Source organism: Gavia stellata, chromosome 2, assembly GCF_030936135.1.
Source record: "Gavia stellata isolate bGavSte3 chromosome 2, bGavSte3.hap2, whole genome shotgun sequence".
Taxonomy (NCBI): domain Eukaryota; kingdom Metazoa; phylum Chordata; class Aves; order Gaviiformes; family Gaviidae; genus Gavia; species Gavia stellata.
The window spans coordinates 61,315,682-61,337,094 of record NC_082595.1 but is presented as its reverse complement, the minus strand read 5'-3'; the positions used below and the strand labels follow the sequence as shown (position 1 = coordinate 61,337,094).

The following is a 21,413-nucleotide window of genomic DNA, read 5'->3' as shown; positions in this document are numbered from 1 at the left end:
GGTTTTGTGCATTTGCTCGATTAGCCCCCAACTGTATTCCTCCTCCCCAACTTAGTCCTATCCCTGGTCTCTACAAGATGAGGAGCTGTGTTTCAAAATCAAGTTGTATTGGGGAGAGACTGGCTGTCTTCCTTCAGTTGCCCTAGTTCTTCTGTTCCTATAAACACTGAATAGCAACTCCCTAATTAACTTTTCCATATAAGTCTATGATTTTAGACCTCCCACATCTTCCTTCAGCTTCCCCCCCTTCCCACCCACAGATTCCCAGTCTATTATTGTCTCTGTTCACACAGGAGTATTTTTGTATCACCAACTTTCTTGACTCCCCTTCCTTTACCTTTCCCAGTGCTATTGTATCCTTTCTGAGGTGGAAAGGGATCAGGATGGCATATAGACACTCAACATCTGAATGCACCAGGGATTTATGGGGTTGACCAAGTCTGTTTTGTTCTCAGGTCTTGACTTCAGTAATTCACTTTAAAGTCATTCTAGTGACTTTGAATTTGCCTTTTTGACTGCTCCTGAACTTGGAGCTGTTTCCAGAAGAATAGTGATGAAGATTCACAGATTATTCCCCCCACACTCAACCTACACCAGAGTAATGATCGTTCAAGAAACCATTGCTGTCTGTAAATAGCTAGTGGTGTTCCTCTCCCACTTCCACCACATTCAAATTCAATGCTGGTAGGTGCAAACATAATTTTATCACACAAACTACTTGGTATTATGAGATATTTTGCACTTCTGCACAGGTTAGCAAAGAAACAAAACCAGGCTAAGAAATTTTGTATCATCAAACTGTCAGCTGATGCTTCACTTTCCCTCGGGGAAAAAAACGTTATTTGCGCATACTCTGTAGAAATGGACTTACAAGACCTTTAGAGCTGTTAAATGACGCATATCAGAGACAGCTCTGGCACTAAAACAAAGGAGAAAGTTCCCCCCATTTTTCTCCTGCTTAATTCAGTCCCTGAGGAGAAGGCTGACTTCTTCTGGGGCAAGGGACGGGAAACTCGCTCCAGAAAGAGGAGAGGTAGGAAGAAGATGAAGGAAGAGTCGGTCAGGTGAACCACCCCAGGGAGAAGGAAACCAGCGTGGCAGTCAGCAGCAGGAGAGGTACACCAGCGTGGCAGCCAGCAAGAGAGGGACACAGGCTGCAGCTTACCATCTGCTCAGCAACACCAGGAGCAGGAGGAACGGTGGAGCTGCAATCAGCAGTGAAGAGACACACAAGACCTTGGAGAAGGACAGTAGAAAAGAGACTGGACCAGGGGAGAAGATACATGGGTGAAAGAAAGAAAGAAGGGATTACAATAGTAAATCAGTGGTGAGGAATGGGACTGAGTATGGAAACAGAAGGGAAGGGGGAAAAAAAGGCAAATAACACTAGCAAACCTGAAGAGGGAAAAAAATGCATTAGTGAGGCAAGGAGTGGGAAACGGGACAAAGAGTATGAAAAGGAATAGCCTAGGTAGGAAAAACAAGACTGAGGCCAAAAGACCAGAGGAAGGGAAAGCAAAGGGCAAATACAGAAAATGTCAAGGAGGGAGAGGTACACAAAAAAAATGCCCAACACAGCAAACATCCCTCCTAACCTTCGCACAAAGTCCAGAGCCCCACCAACCCTCTGGCAAACGTGCCCTGCTCCTTTCTTCTTTTAAGCATTAGTTCACGTGAAAGTGAGGTTTCTTAAGACGGCAGGCTAATGTCTGTGTTGTGAGCAGAAGGTCAGAAAAAGTAAGAGAAAATGAGGCATAAGAGAATAGAGACATTGCAGTGAAATGAAGAGGCATAAGGAAGAAGCTTCTATTTCCAGGACAGAAAATGGAAAAATACATAGTACCTGTCAAATTCTTTTTTCCTTTCAGCATGACCTTCAAGAATAAAATCAGTCAGATTTGTATGAAAAGGGAAGACAGAAAAAGAGGAAGGCTCAAAGAGTATGGTAAGGATGGTGAAAAGAACTTGAGGCTGATGACATGTGATCCAATTAAACTGTAAAAATGGAGAAAACACTCGTGAAATCAGGTGAAGATTCTGCAGAAGCTGATTGTACGATTTTATTATAAGCACTCTAGCGTACAAAAGAAGCAGCAAAAGTAGTAAATATTGCTGCTGACGGACCCTGTGATAGAATAGGGAAACACAAAGAGAATCAAAAACTGTATCAGCAGAAGAAAAACAAGCAGGAACAAAAGGATATGAGAAGTCACGAATACTTACACACCAGATATCATAAGGAATTGTAAGCAACAGAATATGAAGTATACTATACAAAGAAGAAATTATAAGACAAAGAAAACGTTTGGAATAGGAATTAGAGACAACAGTGTTTGAAAAGGACAATAAAAGAGCAGCTCTGCTAGTGAACATGGACATTTAAGTAGTAGTGCCCCTGACTGAAGAGGCAAACACAAGCTAATACATACAGCTAAGCAACCAGATGCATCATCTGCATTAAATTACAGAGGATGAACGCAGAAGAGTTCACAAAAAGAGAGCCAGGAGCCAGAGTCAGAGGAAGCATGACAAGCAAAAGATTAGAAGTCACATGCAAGTAGCCTGGTAAAGAGGATTAAAAAACCCTACAAATAATATTTTTTCCTACTTAGACCGCAAATGTTTTACCATGGTTATTAAAATAACTGACTGTAGTAAGACATTTTGTCCCAATCAACATGTCACTACTATACAATAGGATAACAGCCAAATAATCTAAGAAATGCAACATGCACTTTGTTTCCACTCATTATGACATTTTCCACAGTTAGATAAAAATCAAAACAGTACGCCCTTTATCAGAGCTGATAAAAAGAGGGTAGGTCAAGGATTCTTCCTTTATCCTATTATTGCCAAGACAGAAAATACATTTTTGCAATGCCCTACCTAAAAACCATAGAATAGACCTTTTATATTTGGCAAGAAGCATGGAAAAGTTCAGGCAAGGGGCCAGATGTTTTGTTAAAAGGCATAATGGTATGGCTTAGCTTTGCTGAGGACCCACAAACAGTGCCCTGAGAATCTCATCCCAATGTCCTCTCTTCTTACTTAATACCCAGCAGCAGATTTTATTACAAAGATATAAAAACGTATTTATATACCTCCCCCCAACCTCTTCTTAAAGACAAGATCATATCCTATGTGGTAAAGGCTACAATAAACTCCTAAGAAGAAAACCCTATCCATAAGCACATTAAATACTTCAATTCATACATGAAGTTACTTTAGCACAACCTTTGTTATAAACAAGACACACCGTTGATGAATGCTGCAGTGACAGAGCTCGGGCACTCCTTCTTCCTCACTGCCCCTTCCAGCTCTCCTCCTTGTGGTCTTTCTTGCCACTGTCACCATCTGCTTATCCCACCACACACGTGCTATGACCCCACCTAAGCAGCACATAGCGGGATTTCGTGTATGTATATGTATATATGGCTTCCCTTTTGCCCCAGCTTTTTATGGCACAGTCCCTATCCATGTAGCTGTGCCTGGATTTTGCCACCAAAAAAATCAAATCTCAGAACAGATTTACACGACTTAGAAAGGCCCCTCAGTCTCTTATTCCACTGTGAGCATCCTTTTACCCCACTGCCTTCAGATTTTAAGGTATTTTAAACGAACAAAAGAAATTAATGTGATATGACACAGATTTGATGGAGCAACAGGACTCAACAATCATGAAAGAGACGTTACAAATAAAAAGACAATTATATTGAAGAAAATACAATGATAAATGGAAGGGTGAAAAGACACACTGATGAGTGCTATTTTATCAACCGCAAATATTTTTCAAAAACATCATTCAGGAAAAGCCATGCAAGAAAGATTCCTTCCTTTACATTTTCTTTACTCTTCATAGAATATGAATTGGACTGTACGCAACAACAGAGCAATTAGTTTAAATACTGCCAATATTCTCACTGGTGATAATTGGTTGCTTCTTGCAAGAACATCTGTTCCATCTTTCTTAAGAAATTAAGTACAGACCCTGTTTCCTAGACAACAGAATCCTTCTGAGCATCATGCACTATAAAAGGGCAATATCAACCTAAGTCACACTTCATATTTGTTCTCCCCACGCTCCCTTATTGCTGTTAATGCAACCAAATACCATGACTTTTTAAAATTAAGCCCATATTTATCAGATCACATAAATTCAGGCCCACTTTTACATGCATTAAAAGTAACAGCTGTGTTGTGTGTACTGTCCTTTGGCCAAGCAACAGTCACTTTTGAGGCTTTCTATCCGGCCAGTTTCCACCACTGTGACTGCCAAATTGTCAAACTGAAAATGCTGCAGCTTATGAGTACTCCGAGAGCAAGTCCTATCAGACCTAGAAATCTCATCTCAGCCTCCTTAAATGCGGTCCAGAAACATCCACCTTCACCACCATGCCCCTGTATTACTGGAGATATTCAAGCAGTACAGGGACTCATCCCATACCAGCACTCAGTAGTGCCCTCCAGCCAAATTAAGGAGAGAAGCAGCAGATTAACCTTTGGAAGATGCCTTTTGTTGCCTCAGCAAACTCACCACAATTTTATAAATATTGATGAAGTATTAACAACAATGAAGTGCACCAGACCACAAATTCCTCTGCAGCTTTAGTTAGATGGATGGATTTCTTTCTTTTTCCTGTGTGCATGTGATGGAGAACCAATGAACACAGAAGCTCAAATGATGTGTGAAACCTAAGGATTAAGCACTCAGAAAGGAAAAGAGAGCTCATTGGGGCAGAACAAGCTGCAAAACAATCACCACCACTCAACTATCACCCTAAATTCATCTCACTTCATCTTCCTTCTGACGACACCCTAAACTACTTTCCCTCCTCCTTCACCTTCTTCCCCTCTTCTTGTCTGCGAGAAGAGAGGCAGCACTGTCTATCCTCAAAAGCATATGCTGTAGCTGTCCCTGTTGAGGGAGGAACTTCTGTAGGAGAACCCCTATAGCTTTTATGCATTTGGTTTTGCACATGCAGTAGCAATCATACCCTGGGTATGTACTTAAAGCTTCAAGTTAGTCAGTCAGTAGAAGCCAATAGCACCAGAAAATGCCAAGCAAGAAAAGGAGAAAAGGCTATTAAACAAAAATATAAGCAATCAGTTCACCACAGACCACACAAGAGAACTGAACACTTCAGGACTTCTCTAATGCAAACATGACTGGGGTTTTGGGGACTTTTATGGGAATGCTCTGACAAGTTATATTTCCACGTATTTCCACTAGTATGCAGAACAACACAGAAATAATTACACGAACATCTGATAAGCAAGTAGATGGCATTTTGAGCATTAACTAGAGTAACCAGGAGTATTAAGTTTAACCACAGAAGATAAGCGTGGGGTTTTATTTGTTTTGCAGATTCTGCATTTTTAGAGGGGAGTTCAAGGCCACTTAATTTGATAAGACAGAAATGGAATGGTTTAAAGGAAGGCTTCTATAGCACCACCTTATACAGCAGTGTTTCATAGGAGAAAGATAACATTTAAAATAATCCCAGTGGGATAGGAATATAGATCTGGTTTTAGGCCCATCTGTGTTGAAAAAAAACCACCATGAGTTCTGGAAGTACTGAAGAAAGAAAATAAGAGCTTGAAAACGGTCTGGATTAGAGATGCCTGGAAGAAGGAAAAATGAAATAATCCATCTGGCCACAGAATGAAAATCTGAACAATGGAGATAGCTGAAAATGATTAAAACTTAAAATCACACTAGAATTCCTTATTTAGACTACAAGGCTTCAAGCAACTTCAGTGAATTTCAGATGTGAAACAGTACAAAAGACAATTCAGTAGCGGTAAAATATTTTTTAGGCCACAACTATAATAAATACTTAGAGTAGCTGCAAGGATCACCCATCCTCAGAAAAATAAAACAGACTACATAAAACCTAGGCAAGAAGAAAATCACTAATACATAATGAAAATAACATCTCAAAAAAGAAGGAACAATTATTAGTCTGAAGTGCATAGATACTAAGGCAGATGAGGACGCTGAACAAACCTTGGAGTTTGGTCAGAGAGAGATCATTAACCACAGTAATAAGAAGCTTTTTTAGAGCAGAAGTTTACAGAAGTCAAACCAAAATGGATCCAAGACAGAGCTAGTGGACAGGAAACCACTATATTGCTTGCAAATATTAAAGGCATCTGGAGATACAGGGAGAAGAAAGCAAGGAAAATAGTACAAAAGGCAACTGAGGTAAAAAAAACCTAATCTAATAAGCAAGTGAAAATATGGAAAGACAATAAGAGTTGAGAAACAAACTCTGCAGGGGCCATGGGATGGGATAAGTTCATTAGCACAGAAAGAAAAGGCAGAGGCTTCCTCAAATGTCTTCAAGAACTGGCAGCAGATCTCATATTTCATAACTGTCTGTAATCAAAATTATGCTACTGATAGCTTCTTTCAATATGATGTTCATGTATGCGCCAGGGGAGGTTCAGGCTGGATATTAGGAAAAATTTCTTTCCTGAGAGAGTGGTGAGACACTGGAATAAGCTGCCCAGGGAAGTGGTGGAGTCACCATCCCTGGAGGTGTTCAAGGAACGTGTGGACAAGGCATTGCGGGACATGGTTTAGTGGGCATGGTGGTGTTGGGTTGATGGTTGGACTTGATGATCTTACAGGTCTTTTCCAACCTTAGTGATTCTGTGAAAAAACTGATGACTTTTTCCAATAGTATAGCCTGTTAGGACTACCCTAACTTCAGTATCCTCAGGTGGCTGCATATGAAAAAGCTCAAGGTCAAGTGTACTGAGCATATACACATACCCACAATTTGTACATGCGCTACATACAGGTAACAGACAGGTTTAAGAAAGCATCCCAATGCTGCTAATGAGATAGGAAGGATGAGCATGATGCTCTTTCTACAAGGCAGAAGCATTTTGCCAGTCAGATGCCCAAATGGAGCTGAAAACAAAGCCATGACACTCACACCTTTCTTATCAAAATGCACACTAAGCAAACTCTACATAGTAACAACCCCACACTGTAAGCCTGTAGACAAGATGCATCACAGAATTAAAGACATCTAGGCTATCCATTTAGTGACTATTGTACTGTTAACTACACTTTGGAAACAGGAAAGCCTCCCTGTGTCCCAAAATCCCCATAGAATAATGTATCAAGTCATCATAAAGACAAGAAAAATCTCAGTAAGATACAATGGAAGCTGTATTTAAACAGCTGTTTTTCAACTTACCACAAAAATAGGCACAGAGGTTCACAAGAAAACAAACACCACACTGCAATTTTTAACATAATGAAATTCAATGAAGTGCATAAAGTTTTAATAGAAGGTAACATGACATCTTGCCTTCAATAACAGAGCTGACTACAATTTACATACAAAAACCTGCAGAGTAAAATATGACTGTAGACTAAAAACACTACCCACTTAGCCATACACAGGGCAGAAACCAATGCTAAATGATGTACTGAAAAAAGTAACTTTTTTATTAACATTTGATCAAGCCCTAAAGATTTTTCCACTGATGTTCCATTTTCAATCCAGCTATCTCTGTTCTGTATTAATTTATCCAATTTAGGCACTACTAATAACATTTTATTTCTGCCTCACAGACTCAATGGGCACAGAGAGGCGTCAGACAGCTTGCGGATCAGGATGAGCAGAGAGACCAATAAGGGTGACACTGTTGGGAGTACATTACAGAACCACCTAATCAGGATGGAGAATCAGATGAAGTCTTCTCTACAACTCAAAGAAGTCTCTGAACCACAAACCCTGGTTCTTACAGGAGACCTTAACCTCCCTAACATTCACTGGAAGGTCAACACAGCAGGGCACAAGCAACCCAGGTAATTTTTGGAGGATATCAGGGACAAATTCTTGATATGCATACCAGATGGGCCAACAATGGTGGCACACAGCCGTTCTCAAACAATGAAGAACTGGCTGGAGATATGACAATCAAAGGCGGCTTTGGCTGTAGCAACCATCAACTAGTACAGTTCAAGATCCTGAGTGGAGTGAAGAAGGCCAGTAGCAGAGCACATACCTGGAGCTTCAGAACAGACTTCAGCTTATTGAACAAACTGGTAGGTGGCTATGGGAAGCAGCTCTGAAGAGCAAAGGAGCTCAGGAAAGCTGGCAGGTCTAGCCAAAAATACAAGTATCAGGAGACCAGCTTGGCTAAGCAGATTGTCAGAGCTCTAATACAAGAAAGGCAACATACTGAGGGGTGCAAACAGGGACAGGCTACGTAGGAGGAGTTCAGAAACATTGCCCAGCCATGTAGGGATGGTGTCAGGAAAGCCAAAGCTCACCTAGAATTGACACTTGCAAGGAATGTTGAAGGCAACAAGAAGAGCTTCTGCTACTACATTAGTTGCGAAAGGCTGAACACGAAAACGTGAGCCTGTTGCTGAATGAAGTGGGCAATTTAGTAAGAGCATCTGAAGATAGAAGCCCCAACTTAAAAAGAATCCATTGTCTGAAAACCCATGCCATCACTTCTCAGCCTGAGGCATCAAAACCAGTCATACGTAATGTTAAATTAGAGAAAGACACATTCTAAAGTTATGTAAAGTCAATATACCATTCAGACGATTTTACAACTCCACATAGAAAAAACTGAAAACATGTATAAACTAATTTTACTTGACTACAGGGAAAGTACAAATGGAGGAACATAAGGAAAACATGTAATGAGAAAGAAAGAATGAGAAACAGAAGAGAAAAAGAAAGGTTTATGACACAAATTCAGAAAAGAACCCAAAATTTACAAGACATTCTAACCGAAGCTTTAAAATATGAATGTTCATATGTGCACACACACACATGCAATCTTGCAGGGAGTGTTTAAGTTTGGCAACTAAGTATTTAAAAGTGTCTTTCCTGCATTATCTGCAACTCTGTTGTTCTTTATCTGAGTGATAAAGCAGCTATTTGCTTTCAGTGCATTGCTGCCTACAGCTTAACCTGAAGAGGTTTGGATTTGCTTTTTTGTTCGTTTCCGCTGAAGGCACCATCAGTTGGTTTTGCATTTGTGTGTTCTGAGAATACTCAGAATCTGAAGTGAACAGCAAATTCAAAGTGGAAACAACTGAGCCTGAACAGCACTGAACACCCTTTTTCCCCAGAGAGCTTCACTGGAAATTTGGATTATATCCTAACTGATGTTGACTACCAAATTTTTAGAGAAGCTTCTTCAGCTCACACTGTTAGAACAGGGTAGAAGCTTTCTTTTTCTTTTTCACATACATGCCATAGATTTGTTGATACTGGTATCCTGTTTTGAGCACAGAGACACAACTTCAAGAAAAGGAAAGTAAGTTCTGTATGAAAAAAAAAGTGTCAAATACTGTAGTTGGAAAGTAATGGTGTGATAAAAGCAGCGTTTCCCTTTTCCTTTCTCCTCTGCATGCTCTTTTTTTTGTTGTTAAACTGCTGAAGGAGGCGGCTGTAGTTAGACAATGGAGCTGACTAGCTGCTTCAGATGATGTTCTCCTTTTGTTACAATTACTTGACAAAAAAATTATACTCCAAGCTGTGAAACTTATTTTCATAAACATTACAGTGCATTTATGGGCTGATAAGAAAAAATCAGCTTAATTGATTAAAACAAAAATCTCTTTTTATGCAACAGATTTACTGCCTGTGTACTTTTTTATTTTAAGTTAATTGTTCTTTCAGATACAATAAAGTCAAAAAAGACAAAAAATGTCCACAGAACCCTTTTGAAGAATAACCAAAGCAGGAATTTAAGTACTCCTTTACATAAAAAGCATTTAAATTACACAGATTATACAAGATTAGGTCATATAACACAGCGAGCTCTTGTTCTTCCTATGGCATGCAAAACATGAGTTGTTATGTAGCTGAACCAAAAACCTCCTTCCAGCTGGTTCATACTTATAAAGTCACAATGCGCAGATACTTCTAGCCAACACATGCCCTAATTCTCTAATAAAAATCCCTTCAAATTATTATTTTTTTAAAACTTATACTTATTTCACTACCTCCAGCTATTGAAAGAGGGAGTGGAGTTTCAAAATTTCCACAAACACAAATCTATCTATCTTTTCTAATTAGGTAGTAGAGAATTTATGGGGAGATTTTACATTGCCAAATATTCTACACATTTATATTATCTTGGCAAGGGAAAAGAAGTTCTGACATTCAAAAGGAATCTCCTACAGCTAATGTACTCAAGGACACAGAGTTTAAAATTTTGTTTTACCTAACTTTGCCTTAAACAAAGCCAGGGATCAAGGTTAAGAAATCTATTTCTCTACATAACAGTAAATATTGCAAGCTGCTGTGATAGTCAAGGTCAAGGAAACAGTCAATATAGCCAAAGCAAAGGACCTGTACCTATTTTGAAATTCTATGTAACTGTACTTCAAGAGAGTCAATGGCATTACAAATCTTAAAAGTGATTCATTAATACTGAAAAGCTATCATTATTCCTGTACAGCTGATCTTTTCTACATTCCTAAGAGGTGCAGAGACAGGTCAAACAGGTTATAAGGCCAGACTGGTCCACAGTCTCAAATTAAGTAGCTTCACATTTAGTTCATTTGACTAAGCAGTTTTCAACCAGGGAGGTGAGAGCAGCTTTTAAGTGACATGCAGCACCTGACAGAGGTAAAAGCAAATAAGCTCCACTGGCAAGGCACGACGTGTCCCCTTGAGTGTCCCTATGCCATGCTGCCAGCAGCACTGCTGAGAAGCACATGGCAAAGGCACAAAATGCTTCAAAGACAGAGGCAGTAAGTCTAGCTGGACCTCCCTGGCTCAGCTTCAGCACCACACCACCACAGACCCCCAAAGCGAGGAAGAGGGAAACACAGCCCCAGAAGAACTGCCTACGTGCAGTGGAAGGCCACGGACAGCAAGGAGGCGGAAAAGAACATAAATACAGTGAGACAGAGCCTTGCTCAAGAGAGCTGACAAACACAAAAAGGTTATAAAAACCTACTGTTTAACCTGTAAGGCTTTTAAAACCTTGCCCACCCTCAGAAACTGAGGATGCCAAAATATTTGTACCCTCTAGCACTTTGTAACATACATTGCATCAATAGGCAAAAGGCCCGAGAATAATTTGTGCACGCTAAATTGTTTGAATGAGCTTTCAGTAACTCATTTAACATTACAGTCTGAATTATTTTAGCCTGTACCCATAAATGTAAGTATGAACACAAAGGCCAACTAATGCTCCTACTAGTGTCCCACAGTGTACTGGCAACATTTCAAGGTCTCCCAGAAGGAACAGCCTCTAGCAGCTTTGCTAACAACTAGCACACACAGGCACAGGATGTGGCTACTAAAATAGTTACGCATCCCAGACCCAACACTCAGGCAGGGCTGAACTGCAGCAATTCAGGGCACTTTTGAGCAAAGCTAGGAGAGAAATGCTGCTGGTTTGCAGCTCTACTCCTCCCATTTAAATCATCTGTTAACAGCCTAGTCTTAATTCTTTTTCCCCATAGGAAAACAGGATACTGAGCTATAAAACTGATATAGAAAAATCCAGTGAAGTTTAGAATTAAGATCACTATTTACAGAGAAGATGGTTAGAGTTGGTAGTTTATCCTTGGAAGAGGGGAAGTTCTTGGTGTTAGGGGTGGGGAGAAAAGCTGGAAAGGATCACGAGTTGACAGAAAAGACTTCTAGGACCTAACTCAAGTCACTGGTTCACATGAAACCTTTAGTAGTAGTCGTCTTTGTCTACAGTCTGTGCTTTAGGGGGAAAAAAATGATCTTATAAAAAGACATTCTTAAACTATCCTCTTTTGGGTTAAGAAGAATTTCAGAGCAAGACTGTATTCACTGCGGTATAAGTGACTGTTACAAACACTTCATTGGTTTCCAGAATATTTTTACTACTATATTTAATATACTTACATGGAACTGTCTCAGTAAGAGAACAGCCAGAATACACTAAAAACACTGACTGTTTTTCAGAAGAAAACTGAATTTGTTTTTCATTTGTCCTTGATTTTATTTTTTTTTTTAAATTATGTGCAACTCATACCAGGGAAGTGTTGTAAGTAGATTAAATGTGTGTTTTGGTGACAAACAGACCCCAAAAATAAATTTGGAAATAAAGCTCAGACCCTTCAAAAATATTTGAAGAACTTTGAGTAAGATACCTAATCTCAGTGATCAGTCAGGAACCTTGGAAGAGCAACTCAGGATACAAGAGGGACTTGCATATTTTATTGGAACTTATCAAACCAATGTTTCTTCATTGTATGTCACTGCCAAGTAGTGTATAATCATACTATTTTATTAGTACAAAATGCTTATCTGCTTTTATTAGAAATACATCTGAAAGACATGGCTCTATTTCTACTAAATGGACAGAAATACTAGAAGATTGTTTTACAGAATCACAGAATCTTTCAGGTTTGAAGGGACCTCTTGAGATCTAGCCCAACCTCCCTGCTCAAGCAAGGTCAGGTAGAACAGGCTGTCCATGTCGAGTCGAGCTCTAAGCATTTCCACAGATGGAGACTTCACGACCTCTCTGGGTAACCTGTTCCAGTGCTCAGCCACCCTTGCAGTAAAGACGTGTATTTTCATATTCAGATGGCATTTCACGTATTTTAATGCGTGCCTATTGCCTCTTGTCCTGTCACAGGACACTGCTGAGAAGAGTCTGGTTCCCACTTCTTCATTCCTTCACATCAGGTATTTACATACCTTGACAAAGCCTTCTCTTCCCCAGGCTAAACAGTCCCAGCCTCCCCTCATATGTCAGATACTCCAGTCCCTTCATTATCTTTATGGCCCTGCACTGGGCTCACTCCAGTTGCTTCACATCTTTCTTGTACTGGGGAGCCCAGGACTGGACACGGAACTCCAGGTGTAGCCTCAGCAGGGCTGAATTAGAGGGGAAGGATCACCTCCCTTGACTTGCTGGCAATGCTCTGCCTAATGCAGCCCAGGATGCTGTTGACTGTCTTTACACTGAGGATGCATTGCTGGCTTGTGGTCAGCTTGCTGTCCACCAGGGCCCCCAGGGCCTTCTCAGCAGAGTTGTTTCCCAGCCAGTCAGCTCCCAGCATGTACTGATGCCTGGAGTTATTCCACTCCAGATGCGGGACTTTGCATTTCCCTTTGTTGAACTTCATGAGATTCCTCTCAGCCATTTCTCCAGGCTGTTGAGGTCCCTCTGAATGGCAGCACAGCCATCTGGTGTATCAGCCACTTCCCACAGTTTTGTGTCAACTGCAAACTTGCTGAGGATGGACTCTGTTCCAGCGTCCAGTTCGTTACTGAAGATATTGAATGGTATCAGCTCCAGTATCAACCCCTGGGGTACACCACTACAGACTTGTCTCCAACTGGACATAGTGCCACTGATCACAACCCTCTGGGCCCAACAGTTCAGCCAGTTTTCAATCCACCTCACTTTCCACTTACCTAACCTGTACTTTGTTAGGTTGTCTATGGGAGACAGTATCAAGAAGGGTTACTAAAGTCACAATAAACAGCATCCACAGCATTCACCTCATTCAGCAAGCCAGTCATGTCATCGTAGAAGGCTGTCAGGTTGGTTAAGGATGATTTTCCCTTTGTAAATCCATGCTAACTACTCCCGATCACTTTCTTGTCCTTCCTGTGTTTGGAAATGGTTTCCAGGAGGATTTTCTTCATCACCCTCCCAGGGACTGAGGTGAAGCTCACCAACCTGTAGTTCCCCTGATCGTCCTTCTTGGAAACAGGAGTGACATCTTCTCTCTTCCATTCCTCAGGAACCTCTCCCAGTCACTATGATCTTTCAAATAATGGAAAGTGGTCTCATAATGACATCAGGCAGCTCCCTCAGCATTTGTGGGTGCAACCCATCAGATACCACAGACTTGTGTATGTCCAGTTTAAGTGCTCCCTAACCTGGTTCTCCTCCACCAAAGCTAAGTCTTCCTGCTCAACTTTCCCTCTGGCCTCAGGAGCATGAGACTCCTGAAGGCTGGTCTTACTGGTGAAGACTGACGCAAAAAAAGTTATGGAGTACCTCGGCCTTTTCCATGTCATTTGTTCCGATTTAGCAACAGGCTTACATTTTCCTTAGTCATCCTTTTGCTGTTTATGTACTTGTAGAATCCTTTCTTGTCACCCTTCAGATCCCTTGCTAGACTCAACTCCAGGTCAGCCTTGGCTTTCCTAACCCCTATCGTTGCAAGATCAAACAGCAACTCTACACTCTTCCTGCGTTATCAATCCCTTCTTCTACCTCATATATGCTTCCTTTTTATGTCCGAGTGCAATAAGGAGCTCCTTGTTCATCCATGCAGGTGTCCTGCTGCCCTTGCTTGCTTTCCTACTTGTTGGGATGGAACTTCATTGAGCTTGGATAAGGTGATCCTTGAATATCAATGAGCTCTCCTGGATCCCTCTTCTCTCCAGGGCTGTATCTCATAAGATTCTTCCAAGCAGATATCTGAAGAGGTTGAAGTCCGCTCTCCTGAAGTCCAGGGTTGTGATCCTGCTTTTTGATGTGCTCCCTCCACTTAGGATCCTAACCTCCACCATCTCAGCTAAATAAGCCAATAACAATAATCATATTGTACCTCCCCAAGTTGTTCAAGACTGCAATTTGTCTGAGGATTTCCAGATTAACCTTTACTACTACTCAGCCTTTGGTTTCTCCAATTCCTTATGTGAAAAGTGACAACCACAAATTTCGGAAGTGACTTAGCCGCTAAAGTAAGTTCCAGTGGAGAGAGATGCAAACAGTTTGGGGTTCAGCAGCATAAGCCTAATATCCACTGTCCAAATCAGTCACCGAATTAATGTTTTTTTCTGAATAATAAAAAAAATTAAAGCAAAGACATTTTACTACTTTCTCCTACCCCCCTTTTATTAATACTCAGAATAAGACTGTACTTTTCTTACACTGTTAGTAAACTTTATATATCACAAACAATTGCACTCAAGTTTTTCCACACTCAGGGACAGGCTACATACCCAGATATTTTGAAAGTAGCCACTGAAGGGCACTGATTAAGAAAAGGCTTATATTTTTCTTTTCTCTGAATTAGTTTTTCCCAAAATCCACAATCAGAAGTTTATAGTCTCTTCGCTGTGGAAAGCGAAATACTTGAAGTAACCAGCATAATCCTCTCACAGGAAGTAAAGCCTTTGGGACAAGAAATCTCAGATAAAGCTGTATTAGCCCTGGCGCTTTTTTGATAAACAAATGCAAAATACCAATACAGTTAGCTGTTTGCAGACTTTTAAAGTTATACCTATTGTTTCTTAATAGATGATGGCCAAGATACTTCACAGGAAAAAATATGCCTAACAAATAATACCCCTCTGGTCTGTTTCTTCTGTCTCCATCTGTTGTTCTGAGAAACAGAGTTTCTCCTGCATCAAGAAATCTATATCCTCACCCTAATACCCAGTAGCATAATCATACGCTCTTTTGTTGCACAGGTTTCCAAGGTATGTTTAAACTACCTTGCAATGAATATGCTCTGATGTCCCACCTCTGAATGGAAAGGAACAGAGTTTTCTTAAGGCCTTAAGGTCTAAAAATGTATTTTATTTCTCTTCCATCTTCTACAATGCAAACTAAATTAACAAATTCCTAGAGCCATTTTGTCTATAAATAGCTCTAGGAATTCAAGATTGGTTTTGTAACATGGGAAAAAAAACTCCTAGAAATCCCACCCTGATGTTCAAGCAATAATGAAAACATTTTATCCATCACTGGTTCAAAAATAAGCTAATACAAGTCTTGAGCAGACAGAGGTGTCACATTCATTAACTAAATAATCATGTAAAAATGAGAACTCTATATTTCATAATTCTCATTCATATTTTCCAGCTCTACTCTTCAAAAATGCTGTTGCTTAAGCCCAGCACTAATCTGCCTCATAACATAAATACAAAATAGTTGGCATTTCAGTTATCTTCAGAATAGGCTCAAGTTGCAGGGAAGAAATTAGCTTCTCCCCCTGCCCCCCCCCCCCCCCAATTCTTTATCATATAAGAATCCCCTCTAGTATTTTCATATTCCATACAACAGAATTGGCTAAAATACTGATTCCTTCAGCAGGTATCACCCTACAGTTGAAAGAAAGTAATCATCATTTGCCCCAGGAACCACTGCCTATATGATATTTTCACTGACATAAACTTTCTTCCATGAAAAGCTCGTATTAATAGTGGTAAAAGAGGCTTTACATTTTTCAAAGTCCTAAGCAAAGGCAGACTAACTTGATCTGTAACTTCAGAGAGAGGAGTAGTCCACCTTTTCTCTTAGGGAAAGTTAGCTAGTAGATCTTATTCTGAGTGTCTAGGCAATACTACACACAAAATGTGTGTAGTACTGCAAAACTGAATGCCTATTAGTTCAGAAATCTATTTCTTGAGCACATTCTCGAGTGTCTTCAGGTTATAAAGTTATTAAAATATTCTGAACACGCACAGAACCAAGTACACTGGTGCTTCTTCCATGTTCTCAGCTTCTACAGAATATGGGTGGGGTTTGGGTTTTTGGGGTTGGGGGCGGGAGGGGATGTTGGTTGCTTTTGTTTTTTGTTTTTTTAAGATGTCAAAAAGAACTACCCATGATATTTTAACATGGCCTTTTTACAGGCTGATAATCTTTATTTAATCAGTAAACATGACCTTCTTTGTTACCTATCTAAGCCTTTAAATACAAGATTAAATATCAATGCATTAATTATAAGTCTGATGCTCTTTGCAGAAAATGCACTTCATTCTGCTTGTCTCTATATGACAAAAAATTGATATTTCTTTTTCAACTATTTCACCTTTACCTTTTTCACATTTCTAATATTTGACTAACTTGAAATTTCATTGAGGCAAACACCAATTTGCTACGTTATCTCAAGTTATAGAGTTTTACGATGAAGTTTGGAGAAGAGTAAAGTATCATTCGAGGAAGAATTACAGGAAGAACCATTGAGAGGATTTAAGCCACTTACACAGTAGTTGTGAAATTTCCCAGGCTGTCCTGAGCTTTGCACAAAGCTTCATCAATTAAAAAAAAAAAAAAAAAAAAAATCAAGACTGAAATGGTGATGTATCATCAGTGGAAAAAAGACAATTTGACACTCTCTACTTCCTCATGACATTGTGCCCAGGTATGACAGAATCAGCTCCATACCCACAGTGCTATCATGAAAACAGGAAAGTCTCCTTTAGACTATTCCACACATTGTCTCCACAGTAGTACAATTTAAAACAGACAAAAGACAGACAACAATCAAACAAACAGAAAACCCACTGCTGTCAAAACAGACTTTATAGTAACAAGAATACAATCTATTACTGACGTTAAAAGAGGACTTCTTATTTCTTCCAGAGGCAGAAATATGAGCAAAAAGGTCACAGGGTAGATTCTGTGTAAAGTGACTGACAGCAATGCAGCCACCTCTCAAATCCATGAGTGACCTTGACCTCATAGTGACAAGCACTTTAAAAGGATAGTAGTTTTATCTGCTAAGTCTCTTCATGCAGCATTACCATGGGCACTACACTAAACACAATACAGCGGTTAGTTCATTTCATGAACATCATGAATTTCTAATGCCTCAGGTTGCATTGCACACCTGATCGCTGTATTTCAATGCAACACTACTAGATCATAGAAAGCTTTAGGCACAAATCCTATCGCACATTTCAACAGCCCTCAGCATAGTGACAGCATTCAAACAAGGTAAATATTTAATCAAGCAAGTGCACTACATTTGCGATGCAAGAAATCCTTGCATTACAAAATTTTACTCACTATCCAGCACTTTGACAGTAATGCACATTTTCAGACATAAAACAAAGATTTAAAGATCAAAATCTATCTTCACACACAAATACCTAATTCTTACCAACTTTGAAAAATGATATATACACACATATGTATGAGCACTACTGTGCTCAAAAGTGTGCAGTTTCTGAATCCATTTTTTCCTCCTAAGATACATGTAATAAAAATACAATTAAAGCTGCTTATTTTACTATGAAATTTCTCTGTACTTAGCAAAACAAATAAGGAACACAGAGAACAGATTGTTCTCAGGTGTTAAAGAGTAAGCTGCCATTCATCTGAAACAAAATACATTTTAACAAGTGGACTTATAATGACAGTAGTAATCTTTCAGAACCTTTTTCCTTCAAGTCATTTTAAAAAGAACCAGTTTTAAAATAAATCTTCATTAAAAGGTTCATGTATATTTCCCTCTCAACACATAAAAGCAGATAAAACAAAAAAACTGTACTAGAAAGAGGCGTTACCATTACCTAGCAAGAACACCTCTTTCCACTCAAAAAATAAAATATTATTTAGAAAGCATTTTAAGAAAATCTTATTATAACTTTTAGGCTTGCATACTTTAAGGAAAACATTTAGATAAACTTTGTGTTATTTAATTCAGAGAAAATAAAATACCTTATCTGTTGAATAATTGCACCAGTAAAAATATTTTCATTTATGTACACTTACTGCAATCTCTCTACAGGCCGACATGGATATCCCTGTACCTTCAATTTGCTTCAGTGCATATTCCTTTTCATCTTTTCTGTACACAAAAAAAAAGGAGAGAGAAATATTTAGCTCTGACTTTTAGTACACCAATCAATACAAGAAAATGGTTTACTTTAATTTGGTATGGATCACGAAGCTGAAAAGCCAATCTGTTTTTATGCATAAATTACACTTAGATATTAAAAATAGGTTTCCTTTTTACACAGACTTCAAAAATTCCAAACTCCCACATAAAGAAACTTTGTTAACCTACATCCATTTCTCTCTGAAACCATATAGGTAACTGCAAATACATCTACAGATACTTTTGGAGGACACTTTTCCTGAAATTCCAGGATATTGTCTATTACCATGAAAAAGCAGCACAGTTGTATCGTATCGCATGCCTAGAAAACTCTCCTAGAAATACCTAGAAACTACAAGAATCTTGCTTGATTTTACGAGCTGCTGTCAATCCACTTTTACTTCTCAAATACTATTATGTTTTAAACTAATCATGGTTATTGAAAGAACATGAATTTCACAGGGCAAGTTTGTGTTTGCCAAAGCACAAGCACAGACCTCTCCTTGAGCGCTGGTTACCAGCAGACCCCTACACGGTATATGAAACTGTGTGCTCTGAAACAAAGCTGAAACACAGTATTATCCTTTTAAATAAACACAGTTTAAAGTTATTTAGAGGGAAAACCAACAGAACAAGAAAATGAAGTAGCATCTCAAAGCCCTTGCAATACAACATGGTTGTATCGCAACCAGGATACTGCCTATAGTAAGGTTTTGCAGGATTCAGCTATCATCAACAGATGTTGAAAAGCACTGATACCCACAGTGCTGATGCACTTCTGCGGACTCACCAGTTACAATTCAACAACCCACTAACCGCCATCTAAATTCCCTATGGCATTTCTGGCAGACTTCAGTTCCCCCTTTGTCCAGTCCCAAACCGTTTCATTTTGCTATGCTGAAAAACTAACTTGAATTAGTTTCAGCCTCTCTTGCTTTCAACTAGAGGTCTGTGTCCTGCCCAGCTCCAGCCTCTTTGCCATACCCATCTCTGAAATTCATCGGATGAGAAGTGGCTGAGTGGAGGAATGTGGGGAGGGGATGAGATTGACCAGAAATTATAACTGCCTACCTGTATTAGTAACTACAGGTGATCATTTTTCTCAGTAATTTTCAGTAGCAGCTAAATCCACAATGCATATATAGAGTTAACATTGTGCTTGGCTTCCATTTTGCACTGTTTTCTGAAGCAAGAATATGACAAGAAAAATTTCAGATCTATTCTGACTACGCATGAAAACTCAGTGCGCTGCAAGTTTTGCCAAAAGTAAATCCAACTTTGAAGCGGGAGTCAGTCAGCAGCTGCTCTAGCTGGGAAACCTGAGTTCTGGTGCTACACCTTAACTCAGAAATAGCTGTTATTCCTCTCTCAAACAAGCACTTGCATGAAATCTTTGGTAATCTTTGAAAATATATTCCCTCCAAATTAAAAAATAGAGAAATTTAGTTGTAATGGAATTACAATCTGCTTTATTTCAAGCAGGGTGTTTTAATGTGTTTGGGCATTGGTGCAACATTGATCTCTAAGGAAGCAAGATCCAGCTGGCTGCAGGCTTGAAGGGCTTCTTTCTCCAGATAGGTTTGGAGTAACAGAAGATACTTCTGCAGCCGAAACTAAAGGAATGGGTTACTTTGAGGTGACTTAAATGATTTTGGAACTGCCAAAAAGAGAAATACATTCTCGTTCTGCACTGATTTTCCATGGAGAAATGGGAAGGACAGCAACTTACAACATGCCTTGCAACTACCCCCAAAATATTCACCCATTCAGATATTTAGATGCAAATCTTAGCAACCTACACACATGACAAACAAACATAACAAGATTGGACCCTCCTCTTCTAAAACAAACTTGTATTTCTCTATGCTAATTAAAATGAAATAGCCTCATATCACAGTATTTTAAACATATAACTTCTCACTCTGTACCTGGCGGGGGGGTGGGCGGCGGGTAGGAAGTACCCAAAACTTTTCAAGGGCAGAAGAAAGACTAAGAAGTTACCATTACTAAAATTAGGCCAAATACTGCATTAACAGCTCATAAGAGCTGTTCACCAAGTACATTTTCAGGAGTAACTTCAGAAGTAGACCTGTCTGCTTCCTAAGCAGAATAATTCACCAGGATCTACTGACACAATAATTCAGATTCCTTCTTTGCTCCCCACTGAGCAGCCTTTAATTTCATGAATTAATAATTTACAAGAACTTGGTTTTTCATCTGCGTCTTGAGCCAAGACATGTGTAACTTTACAGGTAATAAGCTCATACCTTATCTCACAGAAATTGCTTTTGATTTCATTAATTAGTCCAAATTTTAAAGAGCAAATAATAAATGCCCATCCTCTCTCATACACGGTTCTGCTATCTATACAGAAGATTTATGTAAACTGCGAAATATTAACTCCGTAACTCAGATCACTTACTGAGACTGTGAAGACAAAATTACATTGTCTGCAGAACCAAGACCAACTCTGGACGTTTAAAATCAGTCAGAGTGTTTAAACTATGGTCATGTTTCAACTACACAGTACAGAACAATCCCATGCAGACATATCAGCTTGAATCCCAAAACAATGTAGTCACTACAGCACTGCAGTATACCCTTCTTTTGGCATGTCTACTTAACCGGGCACACCACCCCACTGATGCGGCTGCCCTTGAACTAGTTCTACAGACACAAGCATTGCATTCAGTTACTCAGACCTTCACAGACTGAAGGTCACTGCAGAGAACAGGCATGCCGTTTGGCACACACTGCCTTCACCAGCATTGCTTAACACCACTGCCACTGAGAGCCTGTCATCACTTAACAGCCGGCCACTCTATGTAGGATTTTAAGATACAAATGAGAAATG

At 39.5% G+C, this 21,413-nt stretch overlaps 1 protein-coding gene across 2 annotated transcripts in view; it reads right to left on the bottom strand.

Annotated features, from left to right (window-relative positions):
• Positions 1-21,413, bottom strand: part of CDK19 (cyclin dependent kinase 19) — a 131,932-nt gene that overhangs the window by 93,297 nt on the left and 17,222 nt on the right. For both annotated transcript variants that reach the window (XM_059828602.1, XM_059828605.1), the window contains exon 2: positions 18,454-18,529. In XM_059828602.1, coding sequence (XP_059684585.1) covers positions 18,454-18,529 — 76 coding nt within the window. The remainder of the gene's footprint in view (positions 1-18,453; positions 18,530-21,413) is intronic.